This window comes from Scomber japonicus, chromosome 6, assembly GCF_027409825.1.
Source record: "Scomber japonicus isolate fScoJap1 chromosome 6, fScoJap1.pri, whole genome shotgun sequence".
Taxonomy (NCBI): Eukaryota; Metazoa; Chordata; class Actinopteri; order Scombriformes; family Scombridae; genus Scomber; species Scomber japonicus.
In genome coordinates, this window is record NC_070583.1 from 8,468,403 (window position 1) to 8,495,163 (window position 26,761).

At 38.1% G+C, this 26,761-nt stretch overlaps 1 protein-coding gene across 1 annotated transcript in view; it reads left to right on the forward strand.

Annotated features, from left to right (window-relative positions):
* Positions 1-26,761, forward strand: part of clcn2c (chloride channel 2c) — a 166,182-nt gene that overhangs the window by 67,943 nt on the left and 71,478 nt on the right. The window contains exons 3-6 of the mRNA XM_053320881.1: positions 15,414-15,545; positions 17,893-18,021; positions 21,435-21,568; positions 22,981-23,058. Of these exons, the coding sequence (XP_053176856.1) occupies positions 15,414-15,545; positions 17,893-18,021; positions 21,435-21,568; positions 22,981-23,058 (473 nt within the window). The remainder of the gene's footprint in view (positions 1-15,413; positions 15,546-17,892; positions 18,022-21,434; positions 21,569-22,980; positions 23,059-26,761) is intronic.

A 26,761-nucleotide genomic window follows, 5' to 3' on the forward strand; every position in this document is an offset into this window, starting at 1 on the left:
GGGGGGGGGGGTTGAAACATTTTTATTCGAACCACAGTCGGCCTAAATCTTAATTGCCTTACTTTTATCAGAACTATCAATTTTGCTCTTTCTATGTTTTACTGGACTTTATGGAAACACTTTGTAACATTGTTTTGAAAAGTACTATATGAGTAAAGTAACAACCATAAGAATAAGATTATAAGAAATAACATTTATAACATATTTATGAAATAAACTTTAATAAAACAATTACAAAACTTGAAACTGACCACTGCATTTACAGGAATATTTTAATAATAATAATTTAAAAAAAAAGAATTCATCAAGTGTCATGATATTTCATGATTTAAAGTTATCATGGGGGATTGAATGTTATGTTCATGTGTTGTCTTGTCACACAGACACACAGGACATCATATACAACAACAAAAGGAAAATGCCCCAGTGCTCCTTTCAGTTGTGATGGATAGCTCTACTTGGCCACACGCGCCAATTCACTTAATGCCATTCTTGCAAGTCACTGTATAATTCATCTTTATGAGCAAACTTTCAATATAAAATAATCACAGCATGCAATAACACAACATGCTGTCATCATATAAATAAATACGCTACAGTAAATGCCTGATTGTCAGACTAAGTAGATGACTGTAATGTGTAGAAGTCATCTCTTTTATTCCACATCTTTGTAAATCTCTTAGCAGGGAAGGAGTCGACCACTGGTCCATCATGTTGCTGTACTTTATTTGGATTTTTTTTAACCCTTAAACAGGCCTTACTAGTTATGTCATTTGCACCTAAAGAAAGGAAGGAAGGAAGGAAGGAAGGGAGGAAGGGAGGAAGGAAGGGAGGAAGGAAGGGAGGAAGGAAGGAAGGGAGGAAGGAAGGGAGGAAGGGAGGGAGGGAGGAAGGAAGGAAGGGAGGAAGGGAAGCAAGGGAGGAAGAAAGGAAGGAAAGGAGGGAAGAAGGAAGGAAAGGAGGGAAGGAAGGAAGGAAAGGAGGGAAGGAAGGGAAGGAAGGGAGGAAGAAGGAAAGGAAGGAGGGAGGAAGAAGGAAGGAAAGGAGGGAGGAAGGGAAGGAAGGGAGGAAGAAGGAAGGAAAGGAAGGAGGGAGGAAGAAGGAAAGGAAGGAAGGAGGGAGGAAGGAAGCAAGGAAGGAAGGAAGGAAGAAAGGAAGGACAGATGAAGGAAGGAAGGAAGGACAGAGGAAGGACCCGGGAGGACAACAGGAAGGTTAAAGAGTCTGTATCTCCTGGTGCACGTTGTCTGTTTAAGGGTTAAATAGCCTGTTTTTATTTTAGTGCAAATTGAACCCTGAAGGGCAATTTAGGTCATAATGAGATAAACTACATATATGCAAACTTACTGTACTGCTTTCTCTATCACATCTCTGCTTCAGTGTAGATGCAGAACTAATTTCACTCATCATCGCCAGTGTTTCATTCATGTTTTATTGAGAGTCATAAAGTCATAAAGTGTCTGATCGTTAGTCCAAACTTTAGTCCCACTCAGAGACATTCTTTAAATATCAAGTAAACACACATCTTTATTTGATGAGGCATCTAAAAACTGCTGTGCTGCTTTACAACACTTACATTTAGTTGACTTAATGTCCACGGGAAAACTTGCATTTCGTTACTTCTGAAAGTGAGCAATAAAAAACTTTATGATTATTCAACATTCTGGCTCCTGCTTTTATTATAGTTGTAATTTACCATTGCAAATGAACAAAAGGTTTTCATCACCTATGAAAGCTGTTCTGAAATTCCCCAAACCTTCAGCTTCTTATGAATTATTGCTTAATTCCACAAACTGCACTACTTTTTTTTTTTTTTGCGTCATCTGCTTCTTTAGAGACCTCCATTAAATTAAGACTTCAGCTTCCTGGGCTCATTCTGGAAAGCAGTGATCTTTATTAGTGAGCTCAACCTTGTGCCGGTAGACTGGTATCAAATTAAAGCAGTCCTTTAACCATCACTTTTAATTTATCTATATTTTTTTGTTAATTTATTTGACTGGTCATTTCATGTTTAAATAAGCAGAAAATATTGAAAAAAGCCTCCATGGCAGTTTGTAGAGCTGAAGTTGATGCCTTTTTAGATGTTCAATTTACAATGATATGAAGAAGGCAAGATGCCACTTCACATGGTTCTTTGAGTTCTGTCTGTTCCTGCATTATGTAAAGTACATTTTACCTCACTCACTGTTAGTGCTCTCTGTGGAAGCACTTCATCGCTCAATGCAAGTGGATTCTACAAACTAGAAATTCCACATAGACTGTTCACATCAATACAGGCTTTTCTTTAGTTGGCTTTGTTTGACTCAGTGTGTCAGCCCAGCAGAGCAGGGGTTTGCATCTCTGTTTAAACTGGGCTACCTGCTTTAAAGTGTGTCAAGCTTGAGTCAATGAATTTTAAAAGCAAGCTGTAAAATGGTGGATAAACACATTTGATTTCCTATAAATTCTTAACAATAAAACTACAGTTATTTCATTTAAAAGCTTTTAATATGAAGCATCAAAAGTAGGAAAGGTTGGGTTTTTACCAACAGTAACTTAACATGACACAAAGAGTACAGCTAAAAAAGCTCTACATACTCAGTATTAAACATATTTCATTTCCTATACGTTCTTCACAATAAAGCCTTCTGTTACTTTGTCAGTGCAAAGCTTTTAATATGAAGGAGCAAGAAATGTATTTTCATCAGCACCAGCTTTACGTGGCTCTGATATAGCTGAAAGTATTCAGGAATTAAATGATAAAATAAAAGCAGATGTATGAAAGTACAAACACAAACACAAACCACAGAGTTTCAGCTAGAAGCTACAAACGTAGACTACTGACAGCTGAACACACAGAGACTTTTAAATATGTCCTCCTTCTTTCTCCATGAGTCCTCATGAATTCATTCTGGCTGCACAGCACAGATTTGTCGCATGTCAGCTGAGGTTGCAAATCAACGTGGCATGGTTTGACTCAGCGCGGCCAAAAGTGCCAATTGAAACCCCCAATAGGCCTATCTGCACCTTCACTTCCCGTCTCATTAATTGTTCATTTCAAATCATTGGTTCCAGTAGGGATGGTTGCCATGACAGCAAAGTTCGGGGTCTTGCTTGCAGAAACCAGGTCAGGTGCTCTTGGCTGGTGCTGTTGGTCCCAAAGCACTGATGAGATGAAGGGAGGGAGGAGTAACTTCATGGGCAGAGAGAGAGAGAGAGAGAGAAATCCAGTCGCCCTGAGGACCTAATACATTCATTAAAGATGACTTAAGGCCATAGTATTGATCTTTTAAATGTGTGTTTGTTCACTCAAAGATCAAAAGATCTATTGATTGAAAAGACTCCTCTAGACAATTAACCAGGGACCATATTTCTTACTAGAGTTCAATGGGGTGGGGTGGGGTGGGGTGGGGTGGTGGGATTTCATGGAAATCCCAGGGCTTCACAAATTGACTTTATAAAGCTTCATAGACGGGGACTAGAAGGAAACCGAGCAGACTTGAGGAAAACATATGAGAAAAGGTGAGCTTTTGTTGAGTTCTTAGTTCAGTTGGAGACTGAGCTGAACACAAACACACACAGATACATCCCACATAAGTAGTAGTTGTGTCTGTTTCCTGTTGGATTACAGCCAGTTGGTATATTGGCTGTTTGGGCTGAATAAACACAAAGCTTCCTGCAGTCAAACTAATCCAAATGGTGCTCTTAAGCTCCAAGTCTAACACATCTTTTTTATTAAACCTTGTATCTCTCACCTCTCCTTTTGTTTTATTAAGACAGAACAATGTTTGCACCATGCAGGTTGTCAGATACTGTAGCTAAAAAGGTTATATAGTAAAGCTGAGTAACAGATAGGGATGGGAATTTTATTGATACCAATGGCATTATCGATTCTCCTTATTGGTCGGATTCTTTATCGATTCCCTTATCAATGCTTGAATAATTCTTTCACAAATTAGTTCTGTCTTTTTCATTCCTGGGCATCAATAAGAGAAGTCGATAAGCTTGGAGGCATACGATTCCAACTGATTGGACAATTTGGAACTGGTTCTAAATTGGAACCGGTTCTCGATTCCCATTCCCTAGTGATAGATGACAGTAAGGTCTTGATGCCCACAAGCCTCCAGACCAGCTCCAGTGCTCCTTTTCATAGATTCTCCAAGTCTGTGGAACTCTACAAGAGGGATGAATGCTATTCTTCTAGTGCTGTCTCCCAAATCTCCAACAACTATATGTGGAGATTGTGAAGGCCACAGTATGGATGTTAACTACTTAATACAACTATCAAGAAACTGTGTTGGTAATGTCACTCCACTGCTTTACTTGGGTGGGCAGAATCTTAACTAAAGGATAGTGAGGCAGCAAACCTAGAAACCAACAAATTAACATTAAAAAATCACAAGTAGCATAAACTGAGAACTGAACTGAAACCTCAAACTGAGACTTCAGCCTTAGATGTTTGGATCATTAATGTTTGAAAGTTTTGACCCGAAACAGAAATCTTATTTGCTGTTTGGAAAAAATGATAGCTATGCAAAATTTATAACAAGTCCACTTGATTATATTTTCTTTTCAAGGTTTTTTTTTTTAGTTTTCCTTGAACACTTGATGATATTTTGATGACATTTCTCTTCTTTACCCCGCATTGCTTTTAAATGCAGATAAATATCCCAGTTGAGCTCATGGGGTTTTAGATTTACTCCCTTTTGGAAACGGTAAACATATATCACACACTCTCCACAAGCGATTAAAGAGGAATGTTGAAGCTGTTTTTTTTGCATAATAACTTTAGGGATTGTGCTGGCCTGTGTGTGTGTGCGTGTGTGTACGTGTATGTGTGTGTGTGCGTATATGCCATTACACCTCATTAAGCAGACATTGTACTGCAGCCATAAGACGGATGTCGCAACCGCCGTTACCCGATGAGCGAACGGAGTGATTGAGTGCAAGACGAGGCGCTTTGCCTGCTCGCCCGGGACTGACGCCGACGCTGTTACAGCACATTTACATAAACATCACCTCCTTTAACATCTCATTAGCATAGAGAACACATTAACATGAAGGAAGGAAAGGCGGAGGGATAGATGGATAGATTACTGAGTGGATGAACTGAATGGGAAATGCAAGATGGAGAAGCTACAGTTAGTGCGCTGAGAGAATGAGGATTACCGTATTAAGTACCAGAGGAAACATTTACAGATGCATTGTTGGTTTTATTACAACGTTTCTTTTTTTTCGTCTTAAGGGGCCAATTTGTCTTGTTAGTTTTTGCCCTTTTCTTCTTCCTCTTCCCTCCATTCTCTCCTACGATGCCTCTTCCTTTCTCTTAACCTGCAGTTGCACACAGTACCAGCACAGATTCACATAACTTTTTTATATTAAAGACAGACGAGTTTTCATAACAGCGACATTATGAACTAGATGAATTGCAATAATCAGTGGATTCAGTAAATAGGTCAAATAAATAAATAAATCTCCACAAAGCTTTCACATATGTTTCAACTTTGGTCAACTTAAGCATGCAACTTTGGCTAATGGCAAACCACCTTGTTGGTGCCAACATTTGACAGTTTGAACACTTGTATCTATCCCTGCGCTACTTTGCAGACAGTTAAACAGAAGTCAGTGTTTGAAATATGACTTTTAAATAGACTGTGGTTGATTTTTTTTTCCCATTAACTACTGAGCTAGCTAATTTCTAGCATGCAACTTTGGCTAGTCGCAAACTTTCTTTTTAGTGCTAACTGTTGAGTATTCTAACACTTTTATCTATCCCTGCTCTACTTCACAGACAGTTATGAAGAAAGTAGTGTTAAAATATGTGTTTTAAATAAACTGTAGTAGCTTTTTTTCCACTTTACTATTGAGCTAGCTAATTTATAGCACGCAACTTTGGCTAGTCGCAAACTGCCTTTTTAGTGCTAACTGTTGAGCATTCTAACACTTTTATCTCCCCCTGTTCTACTTCACAGACAGTTATGAAGAAAGTAGTGTTAAAATATGTGTTTTTAAATAAACTGTAATAGCTTTTTTTCCATTTTACTACTGAGCTAGCTAATTTCTAACTTGGTGAGAAATTGTGGTAGTTTAGCGCGTGTATGTTGCTGGCTAGTTAGCATGTAATGGATCTCTAGCCAGCCGCTGTAGCTCATTAATGTCACCAAACGTATAGCACTGCCTATTTCACTGCACCATTTTCTTTTCTGACGTGGAACTTTGAATCATTTATCACTCTGCAGATGTCGACCCTTCATTAAAATTCTGGTATATATATACACTGGCACGATGGAGGCTACTGAGTGACCACAGCTTGTGAAAACATTTCTTTTTGTTATTTTATATGAGATAACTGACCCATGTAATAACTTCACTGTGGCTTGCCTCAGACTGACTTAAAGGGCACCTAACCCAAGTTCTCATGAGAAAATCTAAAGGCTGCTTTGTCTGGCAGTTAGACTTTTAGTTTGCAATATCTGTAAACACGCTGTATTTCTTAAATATTCTTTGGCTTTTTCTAAATACTCAATGTATTTTGGTGATTGTCCAAAATAGCTGCACAGTTTTTCTTTCCATTTTCACTTAGTAAAAATCTTTTCTGTCCTTCTCTGGCTCGCAATTCAATCAAGTGAACCACTGCAGATCCAAACAGTTGCTGTACATTCAGTTAAAAACCCACTGAGTGTAATCTGGCACATATGAGTTTGTTTAAAACTTAATATTCTATTCAGAACAAACCGATGCTGCTTGGAGCACCAGTTAAACATATGTTTGACTGGAAGTTCGAGTGCAGAGTCAACACTCAACACAGAGCCAACTGATTATAATTAATTAGTGCAACTGAACAAATTGGTGGTTTAGTGTGCGATTGTTGCTAGTGTTTGACCCGATTAAGCATTGTCGTAAAGAGTGACAATACAATCAGTACACAGTAGCATTTTGCTAATATCAGAGTGAACAATAATCACAGAAAATAAGAGACCTGCAGTATCACTTGTAAGTTTGTCAAAGTCAAGCCTATCTGGGAAACTTTGATAGTGGTCTTCTGTCGAGACCTAAACATTTCTGTTATAAGGCATCATGTGACGCCAGTACAAATTCCCATCTTAAATAAATGTAGCATAAAATGACTTTCATGCCCTTATCTATATCAGTGAACAGTAACTGTAATAGGCAACACAATGTACATGTCAGTCTCAAAAATGTTAAAGATCCCCTGCAGACATGCTTGAAGATGAATAAAAATTACTCTTTTTTGACTAATAATTTCTGTCCTACATGATTTTTCCCACTAAAAAAGTTTAAAATGACCCTCTTAGAATATACAAAATCTATTGTTAATTTCAATTTCATTTAGCAGCTGGGCACGAGATGCCTCATCCTTTACTGTAAAGTCCATTCTCTGTGTTTTTGCATTGGAGGCTTTAAGTTTTCACATCACACCTGTGTAAGTTGCAAACTGGGCTACCATTGGCTCCAAAATTGTTGTGATGTCACAAGTCATGCTCATAAGTACACACCTTAAACTTAGATTTAGGGTGAGCACAGAGAAACGTTCTACTTTCAGCAGGTGAATATTAAAAACAGCATTCAAGCTCTGCCCATAAATCATTCTACAGTGAAGCTCAAATATCCAACAGAAGGAAAGAAGAAAAGCATATTTTTGAGTAGAGGTGGACTTTAAATATAGTCTCTCACACACAATTGAATAAAAAAAATCTCTATGACTCTATTCTTAGTCTCCTCTAACCGTTCAGCAATCGAAAAAGTTATTTATTTATTTAAAACGTTATATCTTCACTCTACGGCTTGTATGGTGCAATCTAATTATACAATATTAAGTTATAGGCTAACTCCCACAATATGTTCACACTATACTGCACTTAAATAAACGAGTCTGCAGGTTCCTAACTTAGCTGATGTAATGGTAAGACATGAGATGCATGTCCCTGTTTGTCCAGACTTCTGCTTCTGAGGATAATATTCTGACAGAAACAGCTCATGTTATAAAACCCACACTAGGTATTGAGATAAGCACAATTTCTGGAATGTAAGAAATTTAAGTTTAAAGATAATGACACTAAATATAAACTTGGATGCCAAATTTGGTGGTATAGCCCTTTTAAAAACCTCTCTTCTGTACTGTATATACAGTATATACATACTGCATCTCGTGCCTCGCTCTATCTTTCAAAGTTACTGTTTAAAAAGCAGAAGCGCTGAATAGTCATATTTGCCTATATTAATTCTGATCTAATTAAGCTGGTGGTCTTAAACACAACCAGGCATTTCTAATTGAATCTCTCCCTTATGCATGAAGCTACATAATGAATGTGGGAGCACATACACACACAAAATGGGGATAGGCCTCATTGGCATGACTGTGCAAAATTAAGGCATTAATGGTAGGCTCCTTTACCCTTTACATCCATATATAGCTGTCACCTTGCATAACAAATGAGGGGGTGATCTGAATAATTGGATTTTTGTGTGGGAGCTGTAGCAGGGAATCTGCACCATGAGTGATTTTTCTCTAAGATGTGCGTGTGTGTATTTACTCTGCCTACCACCTGCCCTGATTTTCAGCATGATCACAGTAGACTTAAACCAATATGTTAATTTTCAGATACTTTCCTTTTACAAAAAAAAATGGTTTGTTGGTTTCATCAAACTGTGAGACGTAGGTACAGTGCGGTTTGATTGATTACATATTTAATGTACAATTGATCAATATTACCTCAGAGAATCTCTTCTACTGGGACATATCAACATGCCATCCATGAAAAAAGGACTATTCTTAATAATATGTCAGGTTAGTAATTGGGAATATCATTTCTAGTTCAGTAGGAATCAGGAGTGTTATGTACTCTCATTATAATATACAATGCAGCTGTGATGTTATATTGGACATGTCAGCTTAATGTCTGTTATGTATTAGTACTACATCTCAGTCAAAACCCAGAAGGTTACTCAACAACATACCACTGTTCTAAAAGTTTGTACACAGTGCTTACACCTGCAGTGCAGAACTTTTACATTTAAATGAACATCAGGTACATTCAAGTCTTTGCCAAACCAGTGTCCACCATACTGATGAAGCCTAGCATTGCCAGATAAATCTCTGTATTTCACTTCTGGTCAGCTCTCTGCTAACTGGAATGAGGATGAAGTTAGATAGATAGATACTTTATTGATCTTCACAGGAAGTTGCTTGGTTACAGCAGCTACATCCACACTTAAGACAGCCACATATAACATCACATAGAAACACATCTCTAACTATCCAATGGGAAAAAAGTTATTTGTTAGTTATTAATATGTTAAAAAGTTATAACTAAAAAGCCCACCAAAAATGTATTAATAAAACAAATATGTATATATAATATATAATAATAATAAAATAATGATGATGCTTTTCTGAACTTTCCAAATGGTTGTGAACCAAATGGATCAAATTGTGATTAAACCTACCTAACGTTTTACGGCCGTAACCGTAGTGACAGAGTAGGCTACAGCAGCACCTATGACGTAAGCATGTGTCGACAGTGTTTTTGTAATTACTCTCACTGCCAGAAGAGGGAGACAAAAGTCTCGCGCTCCACCTTTTATTCTTATAATCATATATCTGACAAATATTAAACATTTTCATTCACATCGTATACATTGAGTGAGGAGATGTCATTTCTGCTCACCTGTATTTGGAATAGGAACATGTTTTTAATAAGCAACATTGTGCTATCGTTGATGTGCCGTAATGCCAGAAAAGTGAATAAATAGTAAATAAAGAGTAAACTTAATACTTCAAATAAAACTTTTTACACATATGTTCAGTTGACTTGTTTTGGAGAGTACTTGGCCTATAGTTACACTCATATAATGACTTCTGTGACTCTTGTATACATTTTAGTATACATTATAGAGATTAATAGTCAGGATATTTCGGCCTCTGTTGCAACAATTTTGACCCTCGATTTTTAAGAAATCTGTCTTTCGCAAGTCCACAATTTTTCAGAAACTTTAATATTAAATAGCTGAATTACCCCTTTAATTGTTATCAGCACTTCTGACATCACTAATTTGATAATAGAAATATTGGTTTTGATAAGGCATTGCTCAAACCAAAATAAACACACGCACGCTTAATGCCTGCAACTAGATGCACTGTGTATCCAAGGCAACCTAAATTAGTCTCAGCAGGTGTGTGAGCATGATGTCAAGAAGAGAGGGAGAGTGAACAAACGAACAGATAGAAGGAGAAAGAGAGGAAAGGAAAGAAGTGTGGAAGAGGAGGAGGAGTGGAGCGCAGCAGATAAAAAGAGAGAGAGAGGGGAGGAGATGAGAGGTAAAGTCAGGGGTTGAATGTGATTAGCAGAAAGGCAGAAGAAGAAAAAGAAGGGAGGGAGCGAGGGATGATGGGATCAGGGAGCAGAGGGATGGAGAGGGAGAGTGGTGCAGCGGCTGAGTCAGAAGGCAATGAGAGTTATTGGGAACTAGCATGCTGCTTATTGCATGCCATGAAGAATAAAGTCAGCAACCAGTCTGCAGGGTCAGTGTGTGTGTGTGTATGTGTGTGTGTGTGTGTGTTTGCAGAAAAAGCTATTAAGCAATACCAGCACAGACAGGGCTAACTAAATTACATCTCCAAAAAGACAAGATTACACTTGCTGCTACACACACACACACACACACGCACACACACACTTAGAACTACAAAGAAAAGATGTCTGCATACACACACACAGTAATGCTCATTTACATTGACTAGTGTCTGGATGACAGAAGGGGTCCAAGAACACAGACGGCCGTGGGTGAGATGACGCACAAACACACATATGCGCACACACACACATAAACACACACACACACACACGTTCAAACACGTAAACCTAAATATACATATGCAATAAGCCTGTTTCTCAGAACTGTCACATAGCTGTCTGTGGAGTGATGGGAATCAGTGTGTGTGTGTGTGTGTGTGTGTGTGTGTGTGTGTGTGTGTTAGACAGCTCCTGAAGGTGTTGATTGGAGATTGTGCACATGTATGTGTATGTTTGCATGGAAGTGTGCCCCTGTATGTTATTATCCCTCCCTGTCCCTGCAGCATTTGATCATTGAACTCCCGCCCCTCTGTCTCTCGCTTCCCGCCTCCGTCTCTCTCCTCTCGCCTGTCAGTCAAACAGAGGTGTTAGTCTCGCCTCAACTTTGTGTTGGTTGTTTTTACACTTAAGCGTGCCTCTGAGATGTTTTTTTTAGTTTATCATTTTTTCAGACGTTTGTTACTGATGTGAAGAGAAACCATGCTCACACTCTACTACACACTCTACTACACATCTCTATATTTATAGTACATGATAAGATATTATGATGCAAAGCCGACAGTTTAGATTAGGAAACAATACATTTCTATGAAAAATGTGATGTGAAGATATTTAGCAAAAAAAGTTTCTCACAAATAACTATATTACTGTATATATGAACTTTATAGTGTATTACATTATATGTAAGAACCTTGGTACTTTTGGGGATATATAGCTATGCATATATAAGGAAATATGTGTTTATTTTCACTGTATTAAATATATATAGCCAATTATTATATAGGTTTTGTGGATCTATTGAATGCAAAAAGGGTCGGTGTTATAAGCAAAAGCCTACACATTTTCAGTCAGAAATGTATTTTATTTATTATTGATTTATTTCCCTTTTGGTTAATCTCTATTTGTAAGGGAGATGAAGAAAACAAGGACATACTGTATCATTATTAACTTTTTTTATTCATGTGTATTTGAATTTAATGACAGTAATAAAATAAAATAAACTACTAAGGGAACTTGCTACCAGAAAGTCACCACCACCCAGGGTTAGGGTTAGGGTTAGGGTTATATACACATATATACATGTTTGCAAAGCATAATAAAAAAAAAGTATTTATGAATCTAGAGGCCGTAACAAAACCCCCTTAATAATTTTTACACATGAAGATGAGTTTATTCATCATGATTAGTGCTACTCAGCCTGTGAAGACAGTTGTATAATGTCCTCAGTGACTCTGGAGGAGCTTTGTCAAGTGGTCCTGAGGATGTCATCAGGGTTATTTCAGCTTTTATCTAACAAAAGATGCTCTCCAGTTGGATCATGGTAAACATAGGACCCAGTGTTTTCAGAGATAATGGTCTCAATTTGCTGATACTTCATAGTACTAATGCGGTAGTAATACCCTTTGATACATAGATTCCCAGTTGGGTGTCGTACACTCTGTTTAGTATTTACTATAATGAATTCTAATAGTAATAAGCCTCATTACCACTGAATTATCTATTACAGGAGAATAGCTTCAACATTGACTCACTGAGCCTCAACCAGGGTTGTCTTATGTGTTCTAGAGGTCACTGTGGATTTAGTGACTCTACTGTGTGTTTTTAACCTACTAAACTTAAACTTTTAAGACCCATTTTCAGATAGATAAAACTTGGTCAAAAATGGTCTAATAGTACAGGACACAATTTGTGATTTTCTAGTGTAATCAGCAATGAAGTACTAGCAATCACAGGTCACTAGTTATTACTCAATACAGACCACTGGTAAGAGTATACAGGACACTTATGGGTGTCTAGTGTCCATTGAAGACATACTGTAGGATAAGAGTCTGGCAGTATACATGAGTTTAACTCTTTGTGTACTGTATGTTTGTATATTGATATCCTGCCTTTGGTTCACTTCTTACTTTTTAAGGTGAAAAAGTACTGGAGTGATGTTTGTTATGATCTCTCATCTGTTTTAGCCACATTATTTAACTTAAAGGAACAGTTCATAAAATAGTGAGAATATGACTTTTGGGGCAATCTTATTCTCCCTAAAGAAAATACTGTGGATGGATTTTCTTGTGTATATTAAAATTTTTGGGGGAAAAGGGAAATCAATGAGACGGTGAAATCATTTTGAGTGTTACATAAACATTTGTTCTACAGGCTGCGGATTAAGGGGGGGTGGGGGGGGGGGGGGTGTATTTATGTGTGAGAATGTCATTAGAGAGGCACCCCACTGCTCCTGAGTGTCATTTCCCTGCAGAGAAGAACAGAAAAAGGGAATTGAGGACAGGATTGGAGAGAGAGGAGAGAAAAAAAAAGAGGAGGTGTTGGAGAGGAAAAATATGGTTTGAACAAGAGGCATTATGAATTATGGCGTGTGCATGCACATCCTAATGAGTCACCATCAAACTAATGTTTTGTTCCAGCAATTAGACCTAATTAGTAACTGTGTATGCATGTCTCGCACCAAGTGTTATACAGCACATTAGCCGTGACTCTGAGTTTCCTGTTGCTTAGAGGTGAGTATAGCAGATCTGACGGCGCTTCATACACCGGTTTGTGTGTGTGTGTTTATATATGTATATGTGTGTGTGTTTATATATGTGTGTGTGTGTGTGTGTGTGTGTGTGTGTGTGTACATTTTTGTGTTTTGCTTCGTAGTGCCTCTGTTTGCCGTGACTCCTTTGCTGTGCATTTAATACACATTGATCAGTGTAGTAGATCAGTTTAGTTCAGTTCTGTCTCTGGTCTATTGTATCCTTGTATTTCATGTAATATAGTTTTAACCCAAAATAACTTTGGCAGTGTTTCATTTAGTGTCATAACACACATTTGTTTTGATCCACCCTCTGCTGAACACAGTTGGCACTGCTCAATGTAACAAATATTACAAAACTTTCTGACTTTCTTCCCAGCTTGTATTAAAAATTAAAAGAAAAAAAGTTGAACCGTTTCCCGGATTTCCTCAAGGAGTTTGTGATCTAAAGGGTCAGTTCAGCCAAATTACTAAAAAGCATATTATGTCTTACGTCTTTGTAAAGACACTGTTCAGGCTTTGAAATATTGGTTTCTGAAGTATCTGAAGTAAACGTCATTGGTTTGTGGTCCTTACAACACTGACACAAAATTCATAAGCAGTTTACATCTCCAGAAATGATGTCTTTGTCATTTATGGATCATCACTGGACCTCAGTCTGATCAGTTTTCAGTGGAATAACTTCCTTCTAAGAAATGGACCTCTTTGAAAACTGGTTGGAACAAGAAAAAACCTACAGATAAAACTATCTGCATAGCTAGATACCACATAAGTTTAGCCAGTCATTTAGGTGAACTGACCAGAGTTGCAATGATAAGTCAATTTATTGATCAGTTGGCAACTAAATGAATTGGTAACTATCTCGATAATTGTTTTGAGTCATTTTTTAACAAGAACATTTCCAAATTCCCTGATTCCAACTTCTAAAATATAAATACATTTTTAGTTTCTTTAGTTTTCTATGACATTAAACTGCAAACATACACTTTATAGGTCAAATGACTAAATGATTAATCAAGAAAATAATCAACAAATTAATTGATAATAAAACTCAAGAATCAAGAAAATAATCAACAAATTAATTGATAATAAAACTGAGTTGCAGCTGTTGAACCGACCCCTAACGTAAAGTTGTGCTGGCCCTGCTACATTATCAATTGCCTTTACATGTTATATAGTTTACTATAATTTTCTAGAAATAGTTGTAGGCAACTGTTAAATTAAAGGGTTGTTCCTGAATGTACTTTAATTAATGTTCTAGTTAATTATTGTACACTAAAGTACTTTTGGACACTAATTACAGAGCAAACTGAGACAGTGGTACACTTCCAATTCATTGGTAATGTCACCTCATCTTTTATTCAGTGAAGCAACATGCTAATGTGAACTCTATCTACAAATACAAATACAATGAAACATACATAAAGAAACAAACAATCAATTAATAAATAATTAATGAATATTTACTTGGGTTTAAGTGACGCAACTGAATTCTTTTAGAAAATCAACAACAGCTTTTATACACCACAGATAAACCAAATAACCGTTTCTGGAAGTCTCGATCGTAGCTCTTTCCAGGAACCTTCCAGGAAAGAGGAAATGTCACCCAAATTTACAGAACTTCTTTCACACCAGCAGTTCCTTTTGTTTTCCTTCTCTTTGGGTGGTGTCCATATTCGTTCACTTACCATCGATCTCTTCGTTCATCCATCTATTACGTATCTGACACCACTTATAAAAGTTAAAGGAAAATCTCAGACCTCATTATTAAAGACGTATCGACTCACTCATTCACTACTTCCCAAAACAAGGTGAGAACAGTATTTAGGGTTGAGTGGATGATTTGTCAGCATATGATAGGTTTGCTGTTGGCCAGTATATTAAATAGCTCACCCAAAATCTGCTTACTGCTGGATGGAAACGCAGACACTGTTATTGGCTTACGCTATGTTGCCAAGAAGAATCCAATTGGCAAATACATGAAATATTATTTGCATCAGTGCCAATGTTGTCTTCAGCAGCTGGGTAACATAAGTCTAGTATGTGTTTTTCTAATCCGGACATGTTCTGTTTTCTTCCTGCCATCTCTGTAGTCTGCACGGTTCGCTGTCAGAAGTTCCTGATCTCGCGGGTCGGGGAGGACTGGATCTTCCTCATCCTGCTGGGACTCCTCATGGCTCTGGTCAGCTGGGTGGTGGACTTCTGCATCGCCATCTGCCTACAAGGTGAGGCATGGAGGGAGGGAGGGAGGGAGGGAGGGATAGACGGAAGGAAAGGTGGAGGGATTTGAATCTTGTACCTACAGGTTAGGGCAATAGCAGTGTGGTCATGTAGGGGGGGCGGGGGGGGGAGTAAATAGATGTGATGTAAGAGGTTAAGGATGAAATGTTAGAAACAACATGATAGAGTAACATGGGGAGAATGCACATGTGGGATGCATCCAAATAGGGAGGAAGAGATAGAAGGGTGGAGAATGGGAATAAAAGATGTAAGGACCAACCTTATTTACAAAGTGCTTTAACAAAGAATAGGCTTCTTTCAAAGAGCTTTAAAGTGATTGCAAAATGAATCCAAGAAATTATTATGGAGGACCCTTTTCTGCTCACGGGGCCCCTGGACACTTGCCCAGATTGACCATGTGGTAGATCAGGCCCTGCTGTCATGGAGTTCTGACACAACAACAACAACAAATGCTGAGTTTCAGTTAAAGTTGTAATCTTGAATGTTAGTCTTGGTTCAATTGGCAACATCTATGGTTACCATGGTAACATCAAAGGTAGTTTAATAATAGCAAAGACTTCTTCAGCAGATGCTTTGTCAGAAATACAGCAGCCAAATAACTTTATATTATTCCTTTTTTTAAATGAATGAGAGAGCTTTTATGATTTGGCGCTAATATAAATAAAACTGACTTGACTTTCATACAGTTGATGGAGATTACAGGACCACACGAGGCTCTATAGACAAACATGTACTTATACATTATAAATGACTGGGAGTAGCTACAAAGATGCAAGAACAAGGTTACTGAGAGTTCATCTTTATATATTGTAGTAACCTGGGCTTGTTAAGGATGAAAGCTTATACCAGTGTGAAGTGAAACACAGTATTTGAGATCGATGGAAATAAAAGTGTAACTAACTAAATTAGAACCAGAGGAAAAAAATATGTATTTGAATTCGCCAGGCATGTTTTTGATAAAGAGCTCAACATCGCCAGTCAGATTTTGGCTCATAATATCAGAATTAGAATCAATGGAAAGAGGTGCAGCTATCTATCAGATGTAATTTCATTCAGCTTGAGAAACTAATGAACTATCCAGTGTTTTTTTTATTTTGTGCGTAGTTAAACTCAGTTCACGGAGCTTTATCGTGTATCATCTGCATAACATCGCAATTAAACAGGATATTTTTGAATGATCTCGCCCAAGAGGAGTGTGTAAATAGAGAGAGATTGCTCTACAAATTGAGCCCTGGGGACAACAATTGGAAATCAGTGCGGTGGATAACAATGTGGTGCCTGTGGTGACTGAAAAGGTTATTAAAGGGAGCGGAAGAAAGGATGGATAGGACTGAGGAGGGGCAGAAATATAGCTGTTGGGATGGAAAACTTCAAGGTGGCGGCAGGAGGGATGGATGGTAAGCACTTCATGGTATTTATCTTGTTAGTCTTAGAACATCAACTATGTGCGAGGTGGGATGATAAAAAAAAAAAGTGAGTGAGGAGATGATGTGAGCAAGGATTTATCTCAAGTGGAAGGTAAAGGATTTAAAATGACTGAAGGAAGTCGTAAAAGCTGATCTAAAACCTTCTAGGACTCTGTGTGTGTGTGTGTGTGTGTGTGTGTGTGTGTGTGTGTGTGTGTGTGTGTGTGTGTGTGTGTGTGTGTGTGTGTGTGTGTGTGTGTGTGTGTGTGTGTGTGTGTGTGTGTGTGTGTGTGTGTGTGTGTGTGTGTGTGTGTGTGTTCAAGGAGAAGCTAACCCTATTCCTGTCAGTTCCAGTTATGGTTTACAGTTCTTTTAATTGGATACAGAACATGACTAACCACCTGTTCTTGGGACAAACACACACACACACAATTTCACAAATCTTTCTTGTTTTGAAATGGTTTATATGTCAGCTATCCAGGAACACTTACTCTTACACTGTGTGTGTGTGTGTACATGTTTTTCTATCTTAAAGGGAACCAATCTCAGTTAAAAACCATGTGAGGACATTTTGGCCTGGTCCTCATAACTCCTAAAAGCAATGTGAAGGTTAAGGCTTAGTGTTAAGGTGAAGGTTAGAATTGGGTTTAGGTTCAGTTTAGGCTAAGTATTGGGTTTAGGTATGTAGTTGTGATGATGTCAATGAGTGTCCTTACAAGGACAAAAACAAACATCTGTGTTTGTGTCTATATATATATATATATATATATATATATATATGACAGTTTGTCCTTACAGCACATTTGCATGATGTATAAAGCTACATGTATTGTGTGCACTGTGTATTATATGTTTATCTATGCTGTTAAATACATCTGATTGTGGTTTACACGTCTGACCTGGTTTTGTGTGTGTGTGTCCACAGCACAGAAGTGGATGTACGGTGGTCTGGACAGTAACGTGTTCCTGCAGTATCTGGCCTGGGTCACCTACCCTGTGGTCCTCATCACCTTCTCTGCAGGCTTCACCCAGATCCTCGCCCCGCAGGCTGTTGGTACGATGAACACACATACAGTAACAGAATATGAATGCAGAGATGAACAAGAGCATGAAGCACATAAACACTAAAGAAAACACTTGGAAACAGATCATCACACCACAATGTATTGTGTGTATTACAGTAGTACTAAACCATAAGTTGATTAGACACTGTTTTACATCATAGTTAATTGAATATTTTTGGGCTTTGGGAAATGATTTGATATATTTAGTATACTAAGCAACTAATTGACGAACTGCAATCATAATAGTTAAATTAAGCAATAATGAAAATGACTATACATTTCAGCCCTGTTTCACTAGCTTAATTTAGACTGCCAGAACAATCAATGAAGAGTATTCAGATGTGATAAATGGATTCTAGACTGATTTTTAGATATCATAACAAGCTTTATAAACAATGTACATAAAGTTACAGGATGAACTGAATGCACATCCACAACTACTTCTAATATTTACATTCACAGTTTTACAGGAGGTTAAAAAACAAATGCATACATTCATGACTCCTGTGAGATGGGAAGGACCTGCATTCCAACAGTGCCATGCCTTTTAATACAAATAACTCTATTAATTATATAAAAATGAAATAGGGCACACATTATCATACTGAGTATATTCTCAGAGGCAACATTAATACAAAAACGAAAACATATTATTTTGAACTCTGCTTTTCCTTTTAATGATCCTGTTATACAAACTGACTGATACATACTGTATCTTTTGCTCCAGCTCACACATTATGCAGAAAATTCAAATCATTATATCTCTGTGTGACATAACAACAACCTTATAGCAGCACAAAGACAACCAAGATGAAATAATTGCACCAGAATGGAGCCTAAAAATATACATCATGAACTTAAGATCAGCAGAATTGACTGCCAAACTTCATTAATTAACCTTTAACATGAGCCTAACTGTTAATATATGCTAAAAAGCATGAGTAAAGGCCAGAATAACAACTCTTAAGATTATTCCTGCAGCTATTTAGGTCTTAGTTTTTCTATCTAAAAAATGATGAAGTAGAATTAATCCCTGAGTGCTTTTTCTGTTGCTTGAGTATGAACACTGCTGCACTGATAAGGCCCACTGTACTGTAATCAACTCCCTAAACACACTAAACTCCCATGTGCTAACAGTTGCCACAGTGTAACACCACTGTGACATTCTGTAATCCTCCTCTGCGCCTCTCTAGCCTCGGCCCCTAAAGGCCCCCGGCTCTTCCACAGGGGACCCTCTCTCCTTCAGTGTCACACAACAGAGATATGCTGAAGGAGAGAAATCCTCCACAAGTGCTATAACTATTCAGTGCTGCAGAGAGACTAGAAGCCAGTTCGGGTTTGTCTGAATTCATTGCAGTATTTCACTCATGCATTCTGATTTGTCTGAAGTCATTTCTGCAGCAGGTAGGGCGCAGGCTTCACTGTCACTCTCAGTAACAGTCGTTAAAGCGACGGGAGCGCTCCTGAGAATGCTAGATACACACCTGCTTTTCACTTTCACTCTCCACCTTACCCAATCACCATTTTTATGTGAAGCAGCAATCCTCTTTTATCCGCTTTACTATGGAAGAGATGCTGAATCTGTAGTGGAAAAGATGCTCAAACTCCTCCTACATCTGTCTCTCCCTCACACCTTTAAAATGAGCACACATTACATCATAAATGCATATATCAGAGGCAGCAATACATGGCATATACAGTAGCTGTTGAAACACAAGCATGTAAGATCAAATATAATGACTCTTAACACATCCATCAAGTGGGTGTCCTCCAATGATGCAGCCTTGATAGTACAACATTGCATTACATATTGAGCTGCAGTAGAAGGATGGTAACATTTATACTAAAAAGGCTGTAGTTTTGGAAGTTATCCTCTGTGAAGCTATTCTTTAATTCTCCAGTCAGAGAGAAATGATCCGATATTAAAATCAGATCCAAAAAGCAGCAGCAGTAAAACACTAATTATTCCAATAGTTTAGTTATTCATGTGTAAAGCAGCTGCTCAGTTCTTTAAAATGAGCGTCCATGGAACGTGTGAGTGAAATAAAGCCAAAAACAATGTTAGCTGATATGATTGTACACATTTCTGTCTATAATAATAATATACAGTAGTTTATAGTCATTTTTATGTTTTTTATATATTGTTTGTCTTTTTATTACATCCTAAAACAAAGTTTGCTCTACAATAAAATTGTCTATCAACTGTTTTTACATGAAGAAATAAAGAGTTACTTTCTAGGAGAACTAGAAACTAACTTTAGAAACCTAACTTTATTTATTCTTAAATCAGAACGTTATATTAAAGTTTAAAGTTTAACCCAAAAAAGCCACGTCAGCCTGGATTGCCATTTATTTCAGTAGTTGTCAGTGTATATATAAATATATGTCATGACACTTCCACATATCCTCTAACATTAGCATATATGCATATTTATTACCCAAAAGTCATGTCACACAAGGGTCACACATCCCCCAGACACAGGAAAGTCAAACCCCTTAATGTATTTAACATGAGCATCCCTCAGGACACACAGACCTATGGGATCAAGCAGTGCTCATACATCCAAACATCCAAAACTCAGAACTTCTATCTTATCCTGACATGCACTGAAGTAAGGAAGTACAGGGCTCTAGACTGTGACCAAGTGGTTGCATTTAGTGGCCATTCTTTGAGACAGTGTTTTTTAAATAGGCGAACTTGTGTGACCTGAAAATGCCAAAGTTTTTTTATTTTTTATTTCATTTTGAAAAACGAGGAGGGAGCGAGTCTGCCTGTGTGTGTGTGTGTGTGTGTGTGTGTGTGTGTGTGTGTGTGTGTGTGTGTGTGGAAGGTTTCACATCATCTACACTTGTTGGTGTGTCTCACTGTCAGCTCACTTCATGACAACTGCAGGTATTTTGGCACTTTCCAGGGACAGCCTGAGGTGTTTTGATAGCTGCCAGTGGGCAGAAGCTGCAACAGTTCACTGGTAGTTGCCATGGCAGCTCCAGGCAGGTCATTTGCTCCAGGCAGGCTAGTGGATTACTCATCTAGTGCGTGTATACCCATGTTTGACTACAGGGGGCGCTAGTTATAGTTAAAAACGGGTGTGCAAGAAACTAATAATGATAATGAAAGTCTAAAATTAAAAAATTGTGAATGTATGAATAATTAAGTTGCAGGTCAATCAAAGGTGTGCACTTACATTTTCTGCTTGTGCTCCCAAATTTTCAATGTGGGGCACCAGCGCAAGTTAGTCTGGAGCCCTGAAGTAGCAATACACTTCTTTACCATAGCAATGAACACATTGCCAAGTCCACAACAGATCACAAAATGATAAACTCAGCACTTGCTTCTTTACTTTTACACTTCCACCTTAAAGTTCAGATAGTGATGTGTTGCTATGGTTGCCCTCCTCTGCAGGTTCAGGCATTCCAGAGATGAAGACCATCCTGAGAGGAGTAGTGTTGAAGGAATACCTCACCTTCAAAACATTCGTGGCCAAAGTCATCGGCCTCACCTGCGCTCTGGGCAGCGGCATGCCCCTGGGCAAGGAGGTAACACACACACACACACACACACACACACACACACACACACACACACATAAACACACACTAATCTCCTTTTCCTACTCTGTCTGCACCTAAATGCCTTTTTTTTCTCGTACGTGTCCGAATGGAGCCACTCAGTGGGAAGATGGAGTGTGCTGAGACAGCATGGGATACTCACACACGACTGACTTGACAAATTTATCAATCAATACGTGACTCTTAAGACTCTTGGAGGGGGAAAAAAAAGAAAAATGCAGGCTGCTGGAAGGAGGGACGAGAGAGGAAATTAATGCAATGCCAGCAAAAACTGCAGAGCTGACCCACATGGAAAAGTTTTCTAACACGGTTTCAGTGATTGATAGCGTTACATCTTTGTGATAAAATAACTCTCACAGAACCCAGACTGGCACCACTGAGGCTCAGTTTATATGTCCGATATAAACCCTCAGTATCAGTGCAGAGTAGCAGCTGTCTGCAGCTCATTATGTATCATCATAAACCGATGTAGGTCAAAGTGAAGAGAGAGCAGGTAATTCATATTTAACAGCAGCTGTATGATGTCTTCCCATCACCGTACAGAAATATTGTTCTGCAATGCACGAACTCACCCGGGAAAAACGTATCCGACCCCTGCTGATTCCACATTCCAGCTCCTCGCAACCCCGCAGCGTGAATTACAAATGATTCATAAATGGCAAACACTAGGCTGATATGCTCGGGTTCAATTCTAGAGCAGTGAGTGTGAAAGCTGGAGAAGGAAGGGGTTAAAAAAATATCAAAAAAAAAAGAGGAAAGAAAGAAGGAAGATGCAGGAAAATGTGCCAGAGGAGTTTTTGTCAACCCCAAAGGAGGGAGAAAAATGTTTTGATGGGAGATTTTTGGGAACCCCAGTCTAGTTATGCAGATGTTGTTTATGTGTTATGGGCTGGTTTATGTATATGTGTGTGTGTGTGTACGCACAGTAATGTAATGTAATAAAAAAAACAGTTTCAGGTAAGTGTGGCATCCCCCAAAAGACTTCCCAGCCTAAAGACATACTCACAGGAAAATATCCTCTCTACACACACATACACACACACACACACATACACACACACACACACACACACACATACACACACACACACACCAGCAGCAGCATCTCCAGTTTAGATTCAGCGCAGGCCTCTCACTTCCTTTAACTTTGACGCTCTCACTTTTAATCCTGTTAGTTCCACTTTGAACTTCATATCCTGAATTTTAATATTGGCTGCAGACTGTGTTGTCGCTGATGCGTTTCTAAAATCGTGCACTATCTTATGTGACGTACAGCAAACAGGAAACTCGAGTGCCTCTTAACTTCACTTAACTCCTGCACCTCTTTTTAATCTGTTTGTTTTTCTTCTTCTTCTTCTTCTTCTTCTTCTTCCTGTCAGGGTCCGTTCGTGCACATTGCCAGTTTGTGTGCTGCCCTCCTCAGCAAGTTCATGTCTCTGTTTGGAGGAATCTATGAGGTGAGTTCTTCTGTCAGTGTGTTCTTCCTCACATGTTTACTTTTCACTGTGTTTTTCCACTTTCTCTAACAGCTCCAATGAATTCACAGTTCTTTACTGGTTTGAAAGCAAATGCAAAACATTTAGATAGATAATGTGTTGTTTAGTTATTTTTCTTTTTTTTTTATGTTACATCCCATATGCTCTATGACCTTAAGGCTTTAAATACAAACACTATCACACAATCATTATAAACCATGTTTCTGGTCTGCAGTAAGCATAATGTTAATTACTGGCTTTTATTCTCCATGCCAATATGTTACCAGAATAGTACACAGCATATTAGTTTTAAGGCAATACCTGAGTTTCAGTACAAATATCAAAATGCTAACTAAAGCCATATTTTATTATACTGAAATTGCAAATAAAATATCAGGAATAGAAACAAAGAACTAATCTGAATAAGCATTTGATGCCAACATTTTTTTGACACGATCCTACAGACACATGTTGGTTAATGCCGCATTTGCACCTTTTATATTACACATTACACTTTTTTGCCTTTATTGTTTACTTCTAATGTTTTTTTGTGTCTTAAAGTATTGTCTTATTTCGTCGTTTTTATACCTCAGGGAATGCTGTCTAAATTTCATTATATTGTTTCAAGTAGTTTTAAATATTCATACTGTAGTTTCTGTGTATGTGTTTGTTCTAATTGCTAAGTATACAGACAGTATTACATAAAATATTCAAAAGTCCACCTCTGAATAAGCCTGGATCAATCTGAGAAACGTGACATCTTATATTTAGATCTTCTAGCCGCTCTAGAGAAAACCTCCCTCAACCTTTTTAGACATTTTGTCAAAACATCAACTCAGCCATGATCATTTTCTTAATCATCAAACATTGATCAGTTTAGCAGGCAGGGATCTTGTGAAGCAGCGCCTACAGGAGGATTCTGTGAGAGAAAAAAGAAGAGGAAGGGAATTTGATGAGAGGTGGAATGAAAGGGGAAAAGAGGCTGACTGTTTTTATAGAGATTGAAAGAGAAAAGAGAGGAAAGGGGTTAAAGAGTTTAAGAGTGAGAGCAGGTGGAGTGCAGGAGAGAGGGATCAGAGACGATGGAGGAAGATGAGAGCAGGACCTTTTTATATCATTTTTTAAACTCTGTGTTATTTCTGTCTGGTCTCATAGAAGTTTGTCCCTCTATTTATTCAGCTAAAGAAAGTGAATTAGTTTCATCCCATGTAAAGTCAACAACCCATTTTTATAAATGTTTATTTACTCTGTTGTTTGTTAACCAATTAGATCTTCTCCACCTTCAAAACCAAGTTTGCCCAGAGAGAGAGAGAGACGCAGAAATACAGATGAAATGTTCAGTAGTGAGAGGGAAAAAGATGCAGCAAGAAACAAAATCTTTTTTTCTCCTCCTCCTCCTCGTCCTCCTCCTTTTTTCTTCTTCTCCTCCATCTCCTCCGTCCATTGGGAGAGGAGTCCTTTAGCTGAAGGAAGGCATTCTTGACTCTCATCTCTCTCTTTTCTGAAGATGTGAGCACCTCTCTTGGGGGATGAAGTGGTGAGGAGATGGGAGTGTTTGAAGGAGAAAACAGTACAGAGGGTAGTGAGACAGAGGGGAGAGGGCTGGAGCCAAAGCCCCTGAGGTCCCTGCACTGCATCCACACTATGGCTTTAAATGTAAAAAGTTATGAATTTCACTGTATTGGTAGAAATGTTGATGTAAAGGTCAGTCAGAGTTGTAACTAGATTGTATAGTAAGCCCAAACCATAAAAAATAGCTATAAAAAAGCATACTTATGATCATATAGTGTAACAGTCATCCTCATTGTATCCACTAACCCTCTCTCCTTTCACTCCAGAGTGTTGTGCTGCATTTTATGGCATATTAATGCTGAGAGTGTGTGTGTGAGTGTGTGTGAAGTGTCCCTCTCCAGAGTTTCGAGTACAGTATGCTAATGTAGCCCGTGGGCTGTAGAAATCAGCTTTTGTTGCTGCGTGCTTTTAGATAGCGTGCTGTACTTGTTCAAAAGAAAGATGAGCACACGTACACACACACACACACACACACACACATAAACACGTGAGTAATGTCATTGTTGGAAAAAAGGCACACACTGGAACGGATGTCATTTAAACTGTCACATCAAGATAATCCACTGGTGCACACAGCCGTATATAGGCAATAAGAAAGTATCCGTCTGTCGCCTCTCAATCAGTATTGTTTCTTATTCCCATGCTGCCTGAAGGAGCACTGTCTCCTAGGGATGAAGGTAATACACTCGTACATTTCTAAGCATGCTCCACAGTCCTCCAGCTCACAGGTTGCAGCAGTTCTTCACTTAAACGTAACCACGCTATCACACAAGTGTTTATTAAGTAGAGATGTACTCATCACTCATTTAAAATGGTTCTTAGTTCTCATGTAGAGATTGTTACTTATTATGTACATCTATGAACTGACTAAACTAACATGATCCTGAGTAAAAGAGATTGATATATGCATATACAGTACATCACAATAAAGTAATAAGTACATCTACAAAGAATTTTCAGTTCATATTGTAAAACTGTCATTTTTGGAAGGGATGTTAAAGCTAGTCATCCACATGGAATAATAAGAATTGGATATTGGGCAGTTCACATGAATAAAAGTTGCCAAAAACATAACATAAGCCAAAAACTTTTTTTTATTATTCTGAGTTGGCCTCTGTGTTGTGCAACCTGCTGTTAATACGCATTAGTGTTTTTCATGCTGGCCCTGTGATCCCACTCATTCCACACATGCTTTACACTAGGGGTGATGGGACACACATTAAAAAAATCACTTTTGAAGGCTCTGGGAACATTTTTACAAATATAAAACCTGTTTAAAAAGTTATATAAAGAGTAATAATTAACCTTGTTTGCAGTTCAAGGTGTCTTATCACCAGTTTTACAGATATCACATATGGTGGAGAAAATGCTTTTTGCACATGCAGTACCACAGTTGGCCACTGGGATGTATTGGTATCATTGTTTGAGTAGAAACACAACAAATTTTCATTCATTTTAAAAATTTACATTACTAACTTTTTTAATTAAAAAGTCAGGAACAAGCACATGGTTATTGTGGTTTCTAAGATAATGTATCACCACATAGTGTTCAGTCGGTTGTATAACAAACTTATGGATTAGCTCACTAGCATAAGTGCTAGCTCAGCTACCTGTCATGTGACATCCTCCTTGCAGGTCGGTTGTCCATTGAGAGTCTCCCATATCCAGCTTTCTTAATACAGCCACACTTATCCTCCAGTTACTTCCTGTTTACTTAGTTAACTACTTTTGGTGCAATGCTACACATTACTATAATTATTTAATGAGATATTTTTACGTTTTTATTTTTCCAATTGATGAAGTAAATCACTCGTTTAATACTATCTGGTAGTTGAGATTAAGGACTGTGCACACATACATGCTAGTAGAATTATGAACAGCTGGAGCAACAATATAGAACTTCTATATTTTGGAACTTTTAGATAATGTCTGTTGGTTTGAACAATGTGTTGAGTTTTTAAGAAGTTGTATTCGTTGGAAGTAGTAGAAGTGTTCCAGTCCATAGACAACATTTTGAAATATTTATTTAAGATGAACATTTTTGGCAGTGTAAGCTGTTTCTTGACCTTCTATTAAGCTGTGACCATCCGAATGTGTGTGTATGTTTTTGTGT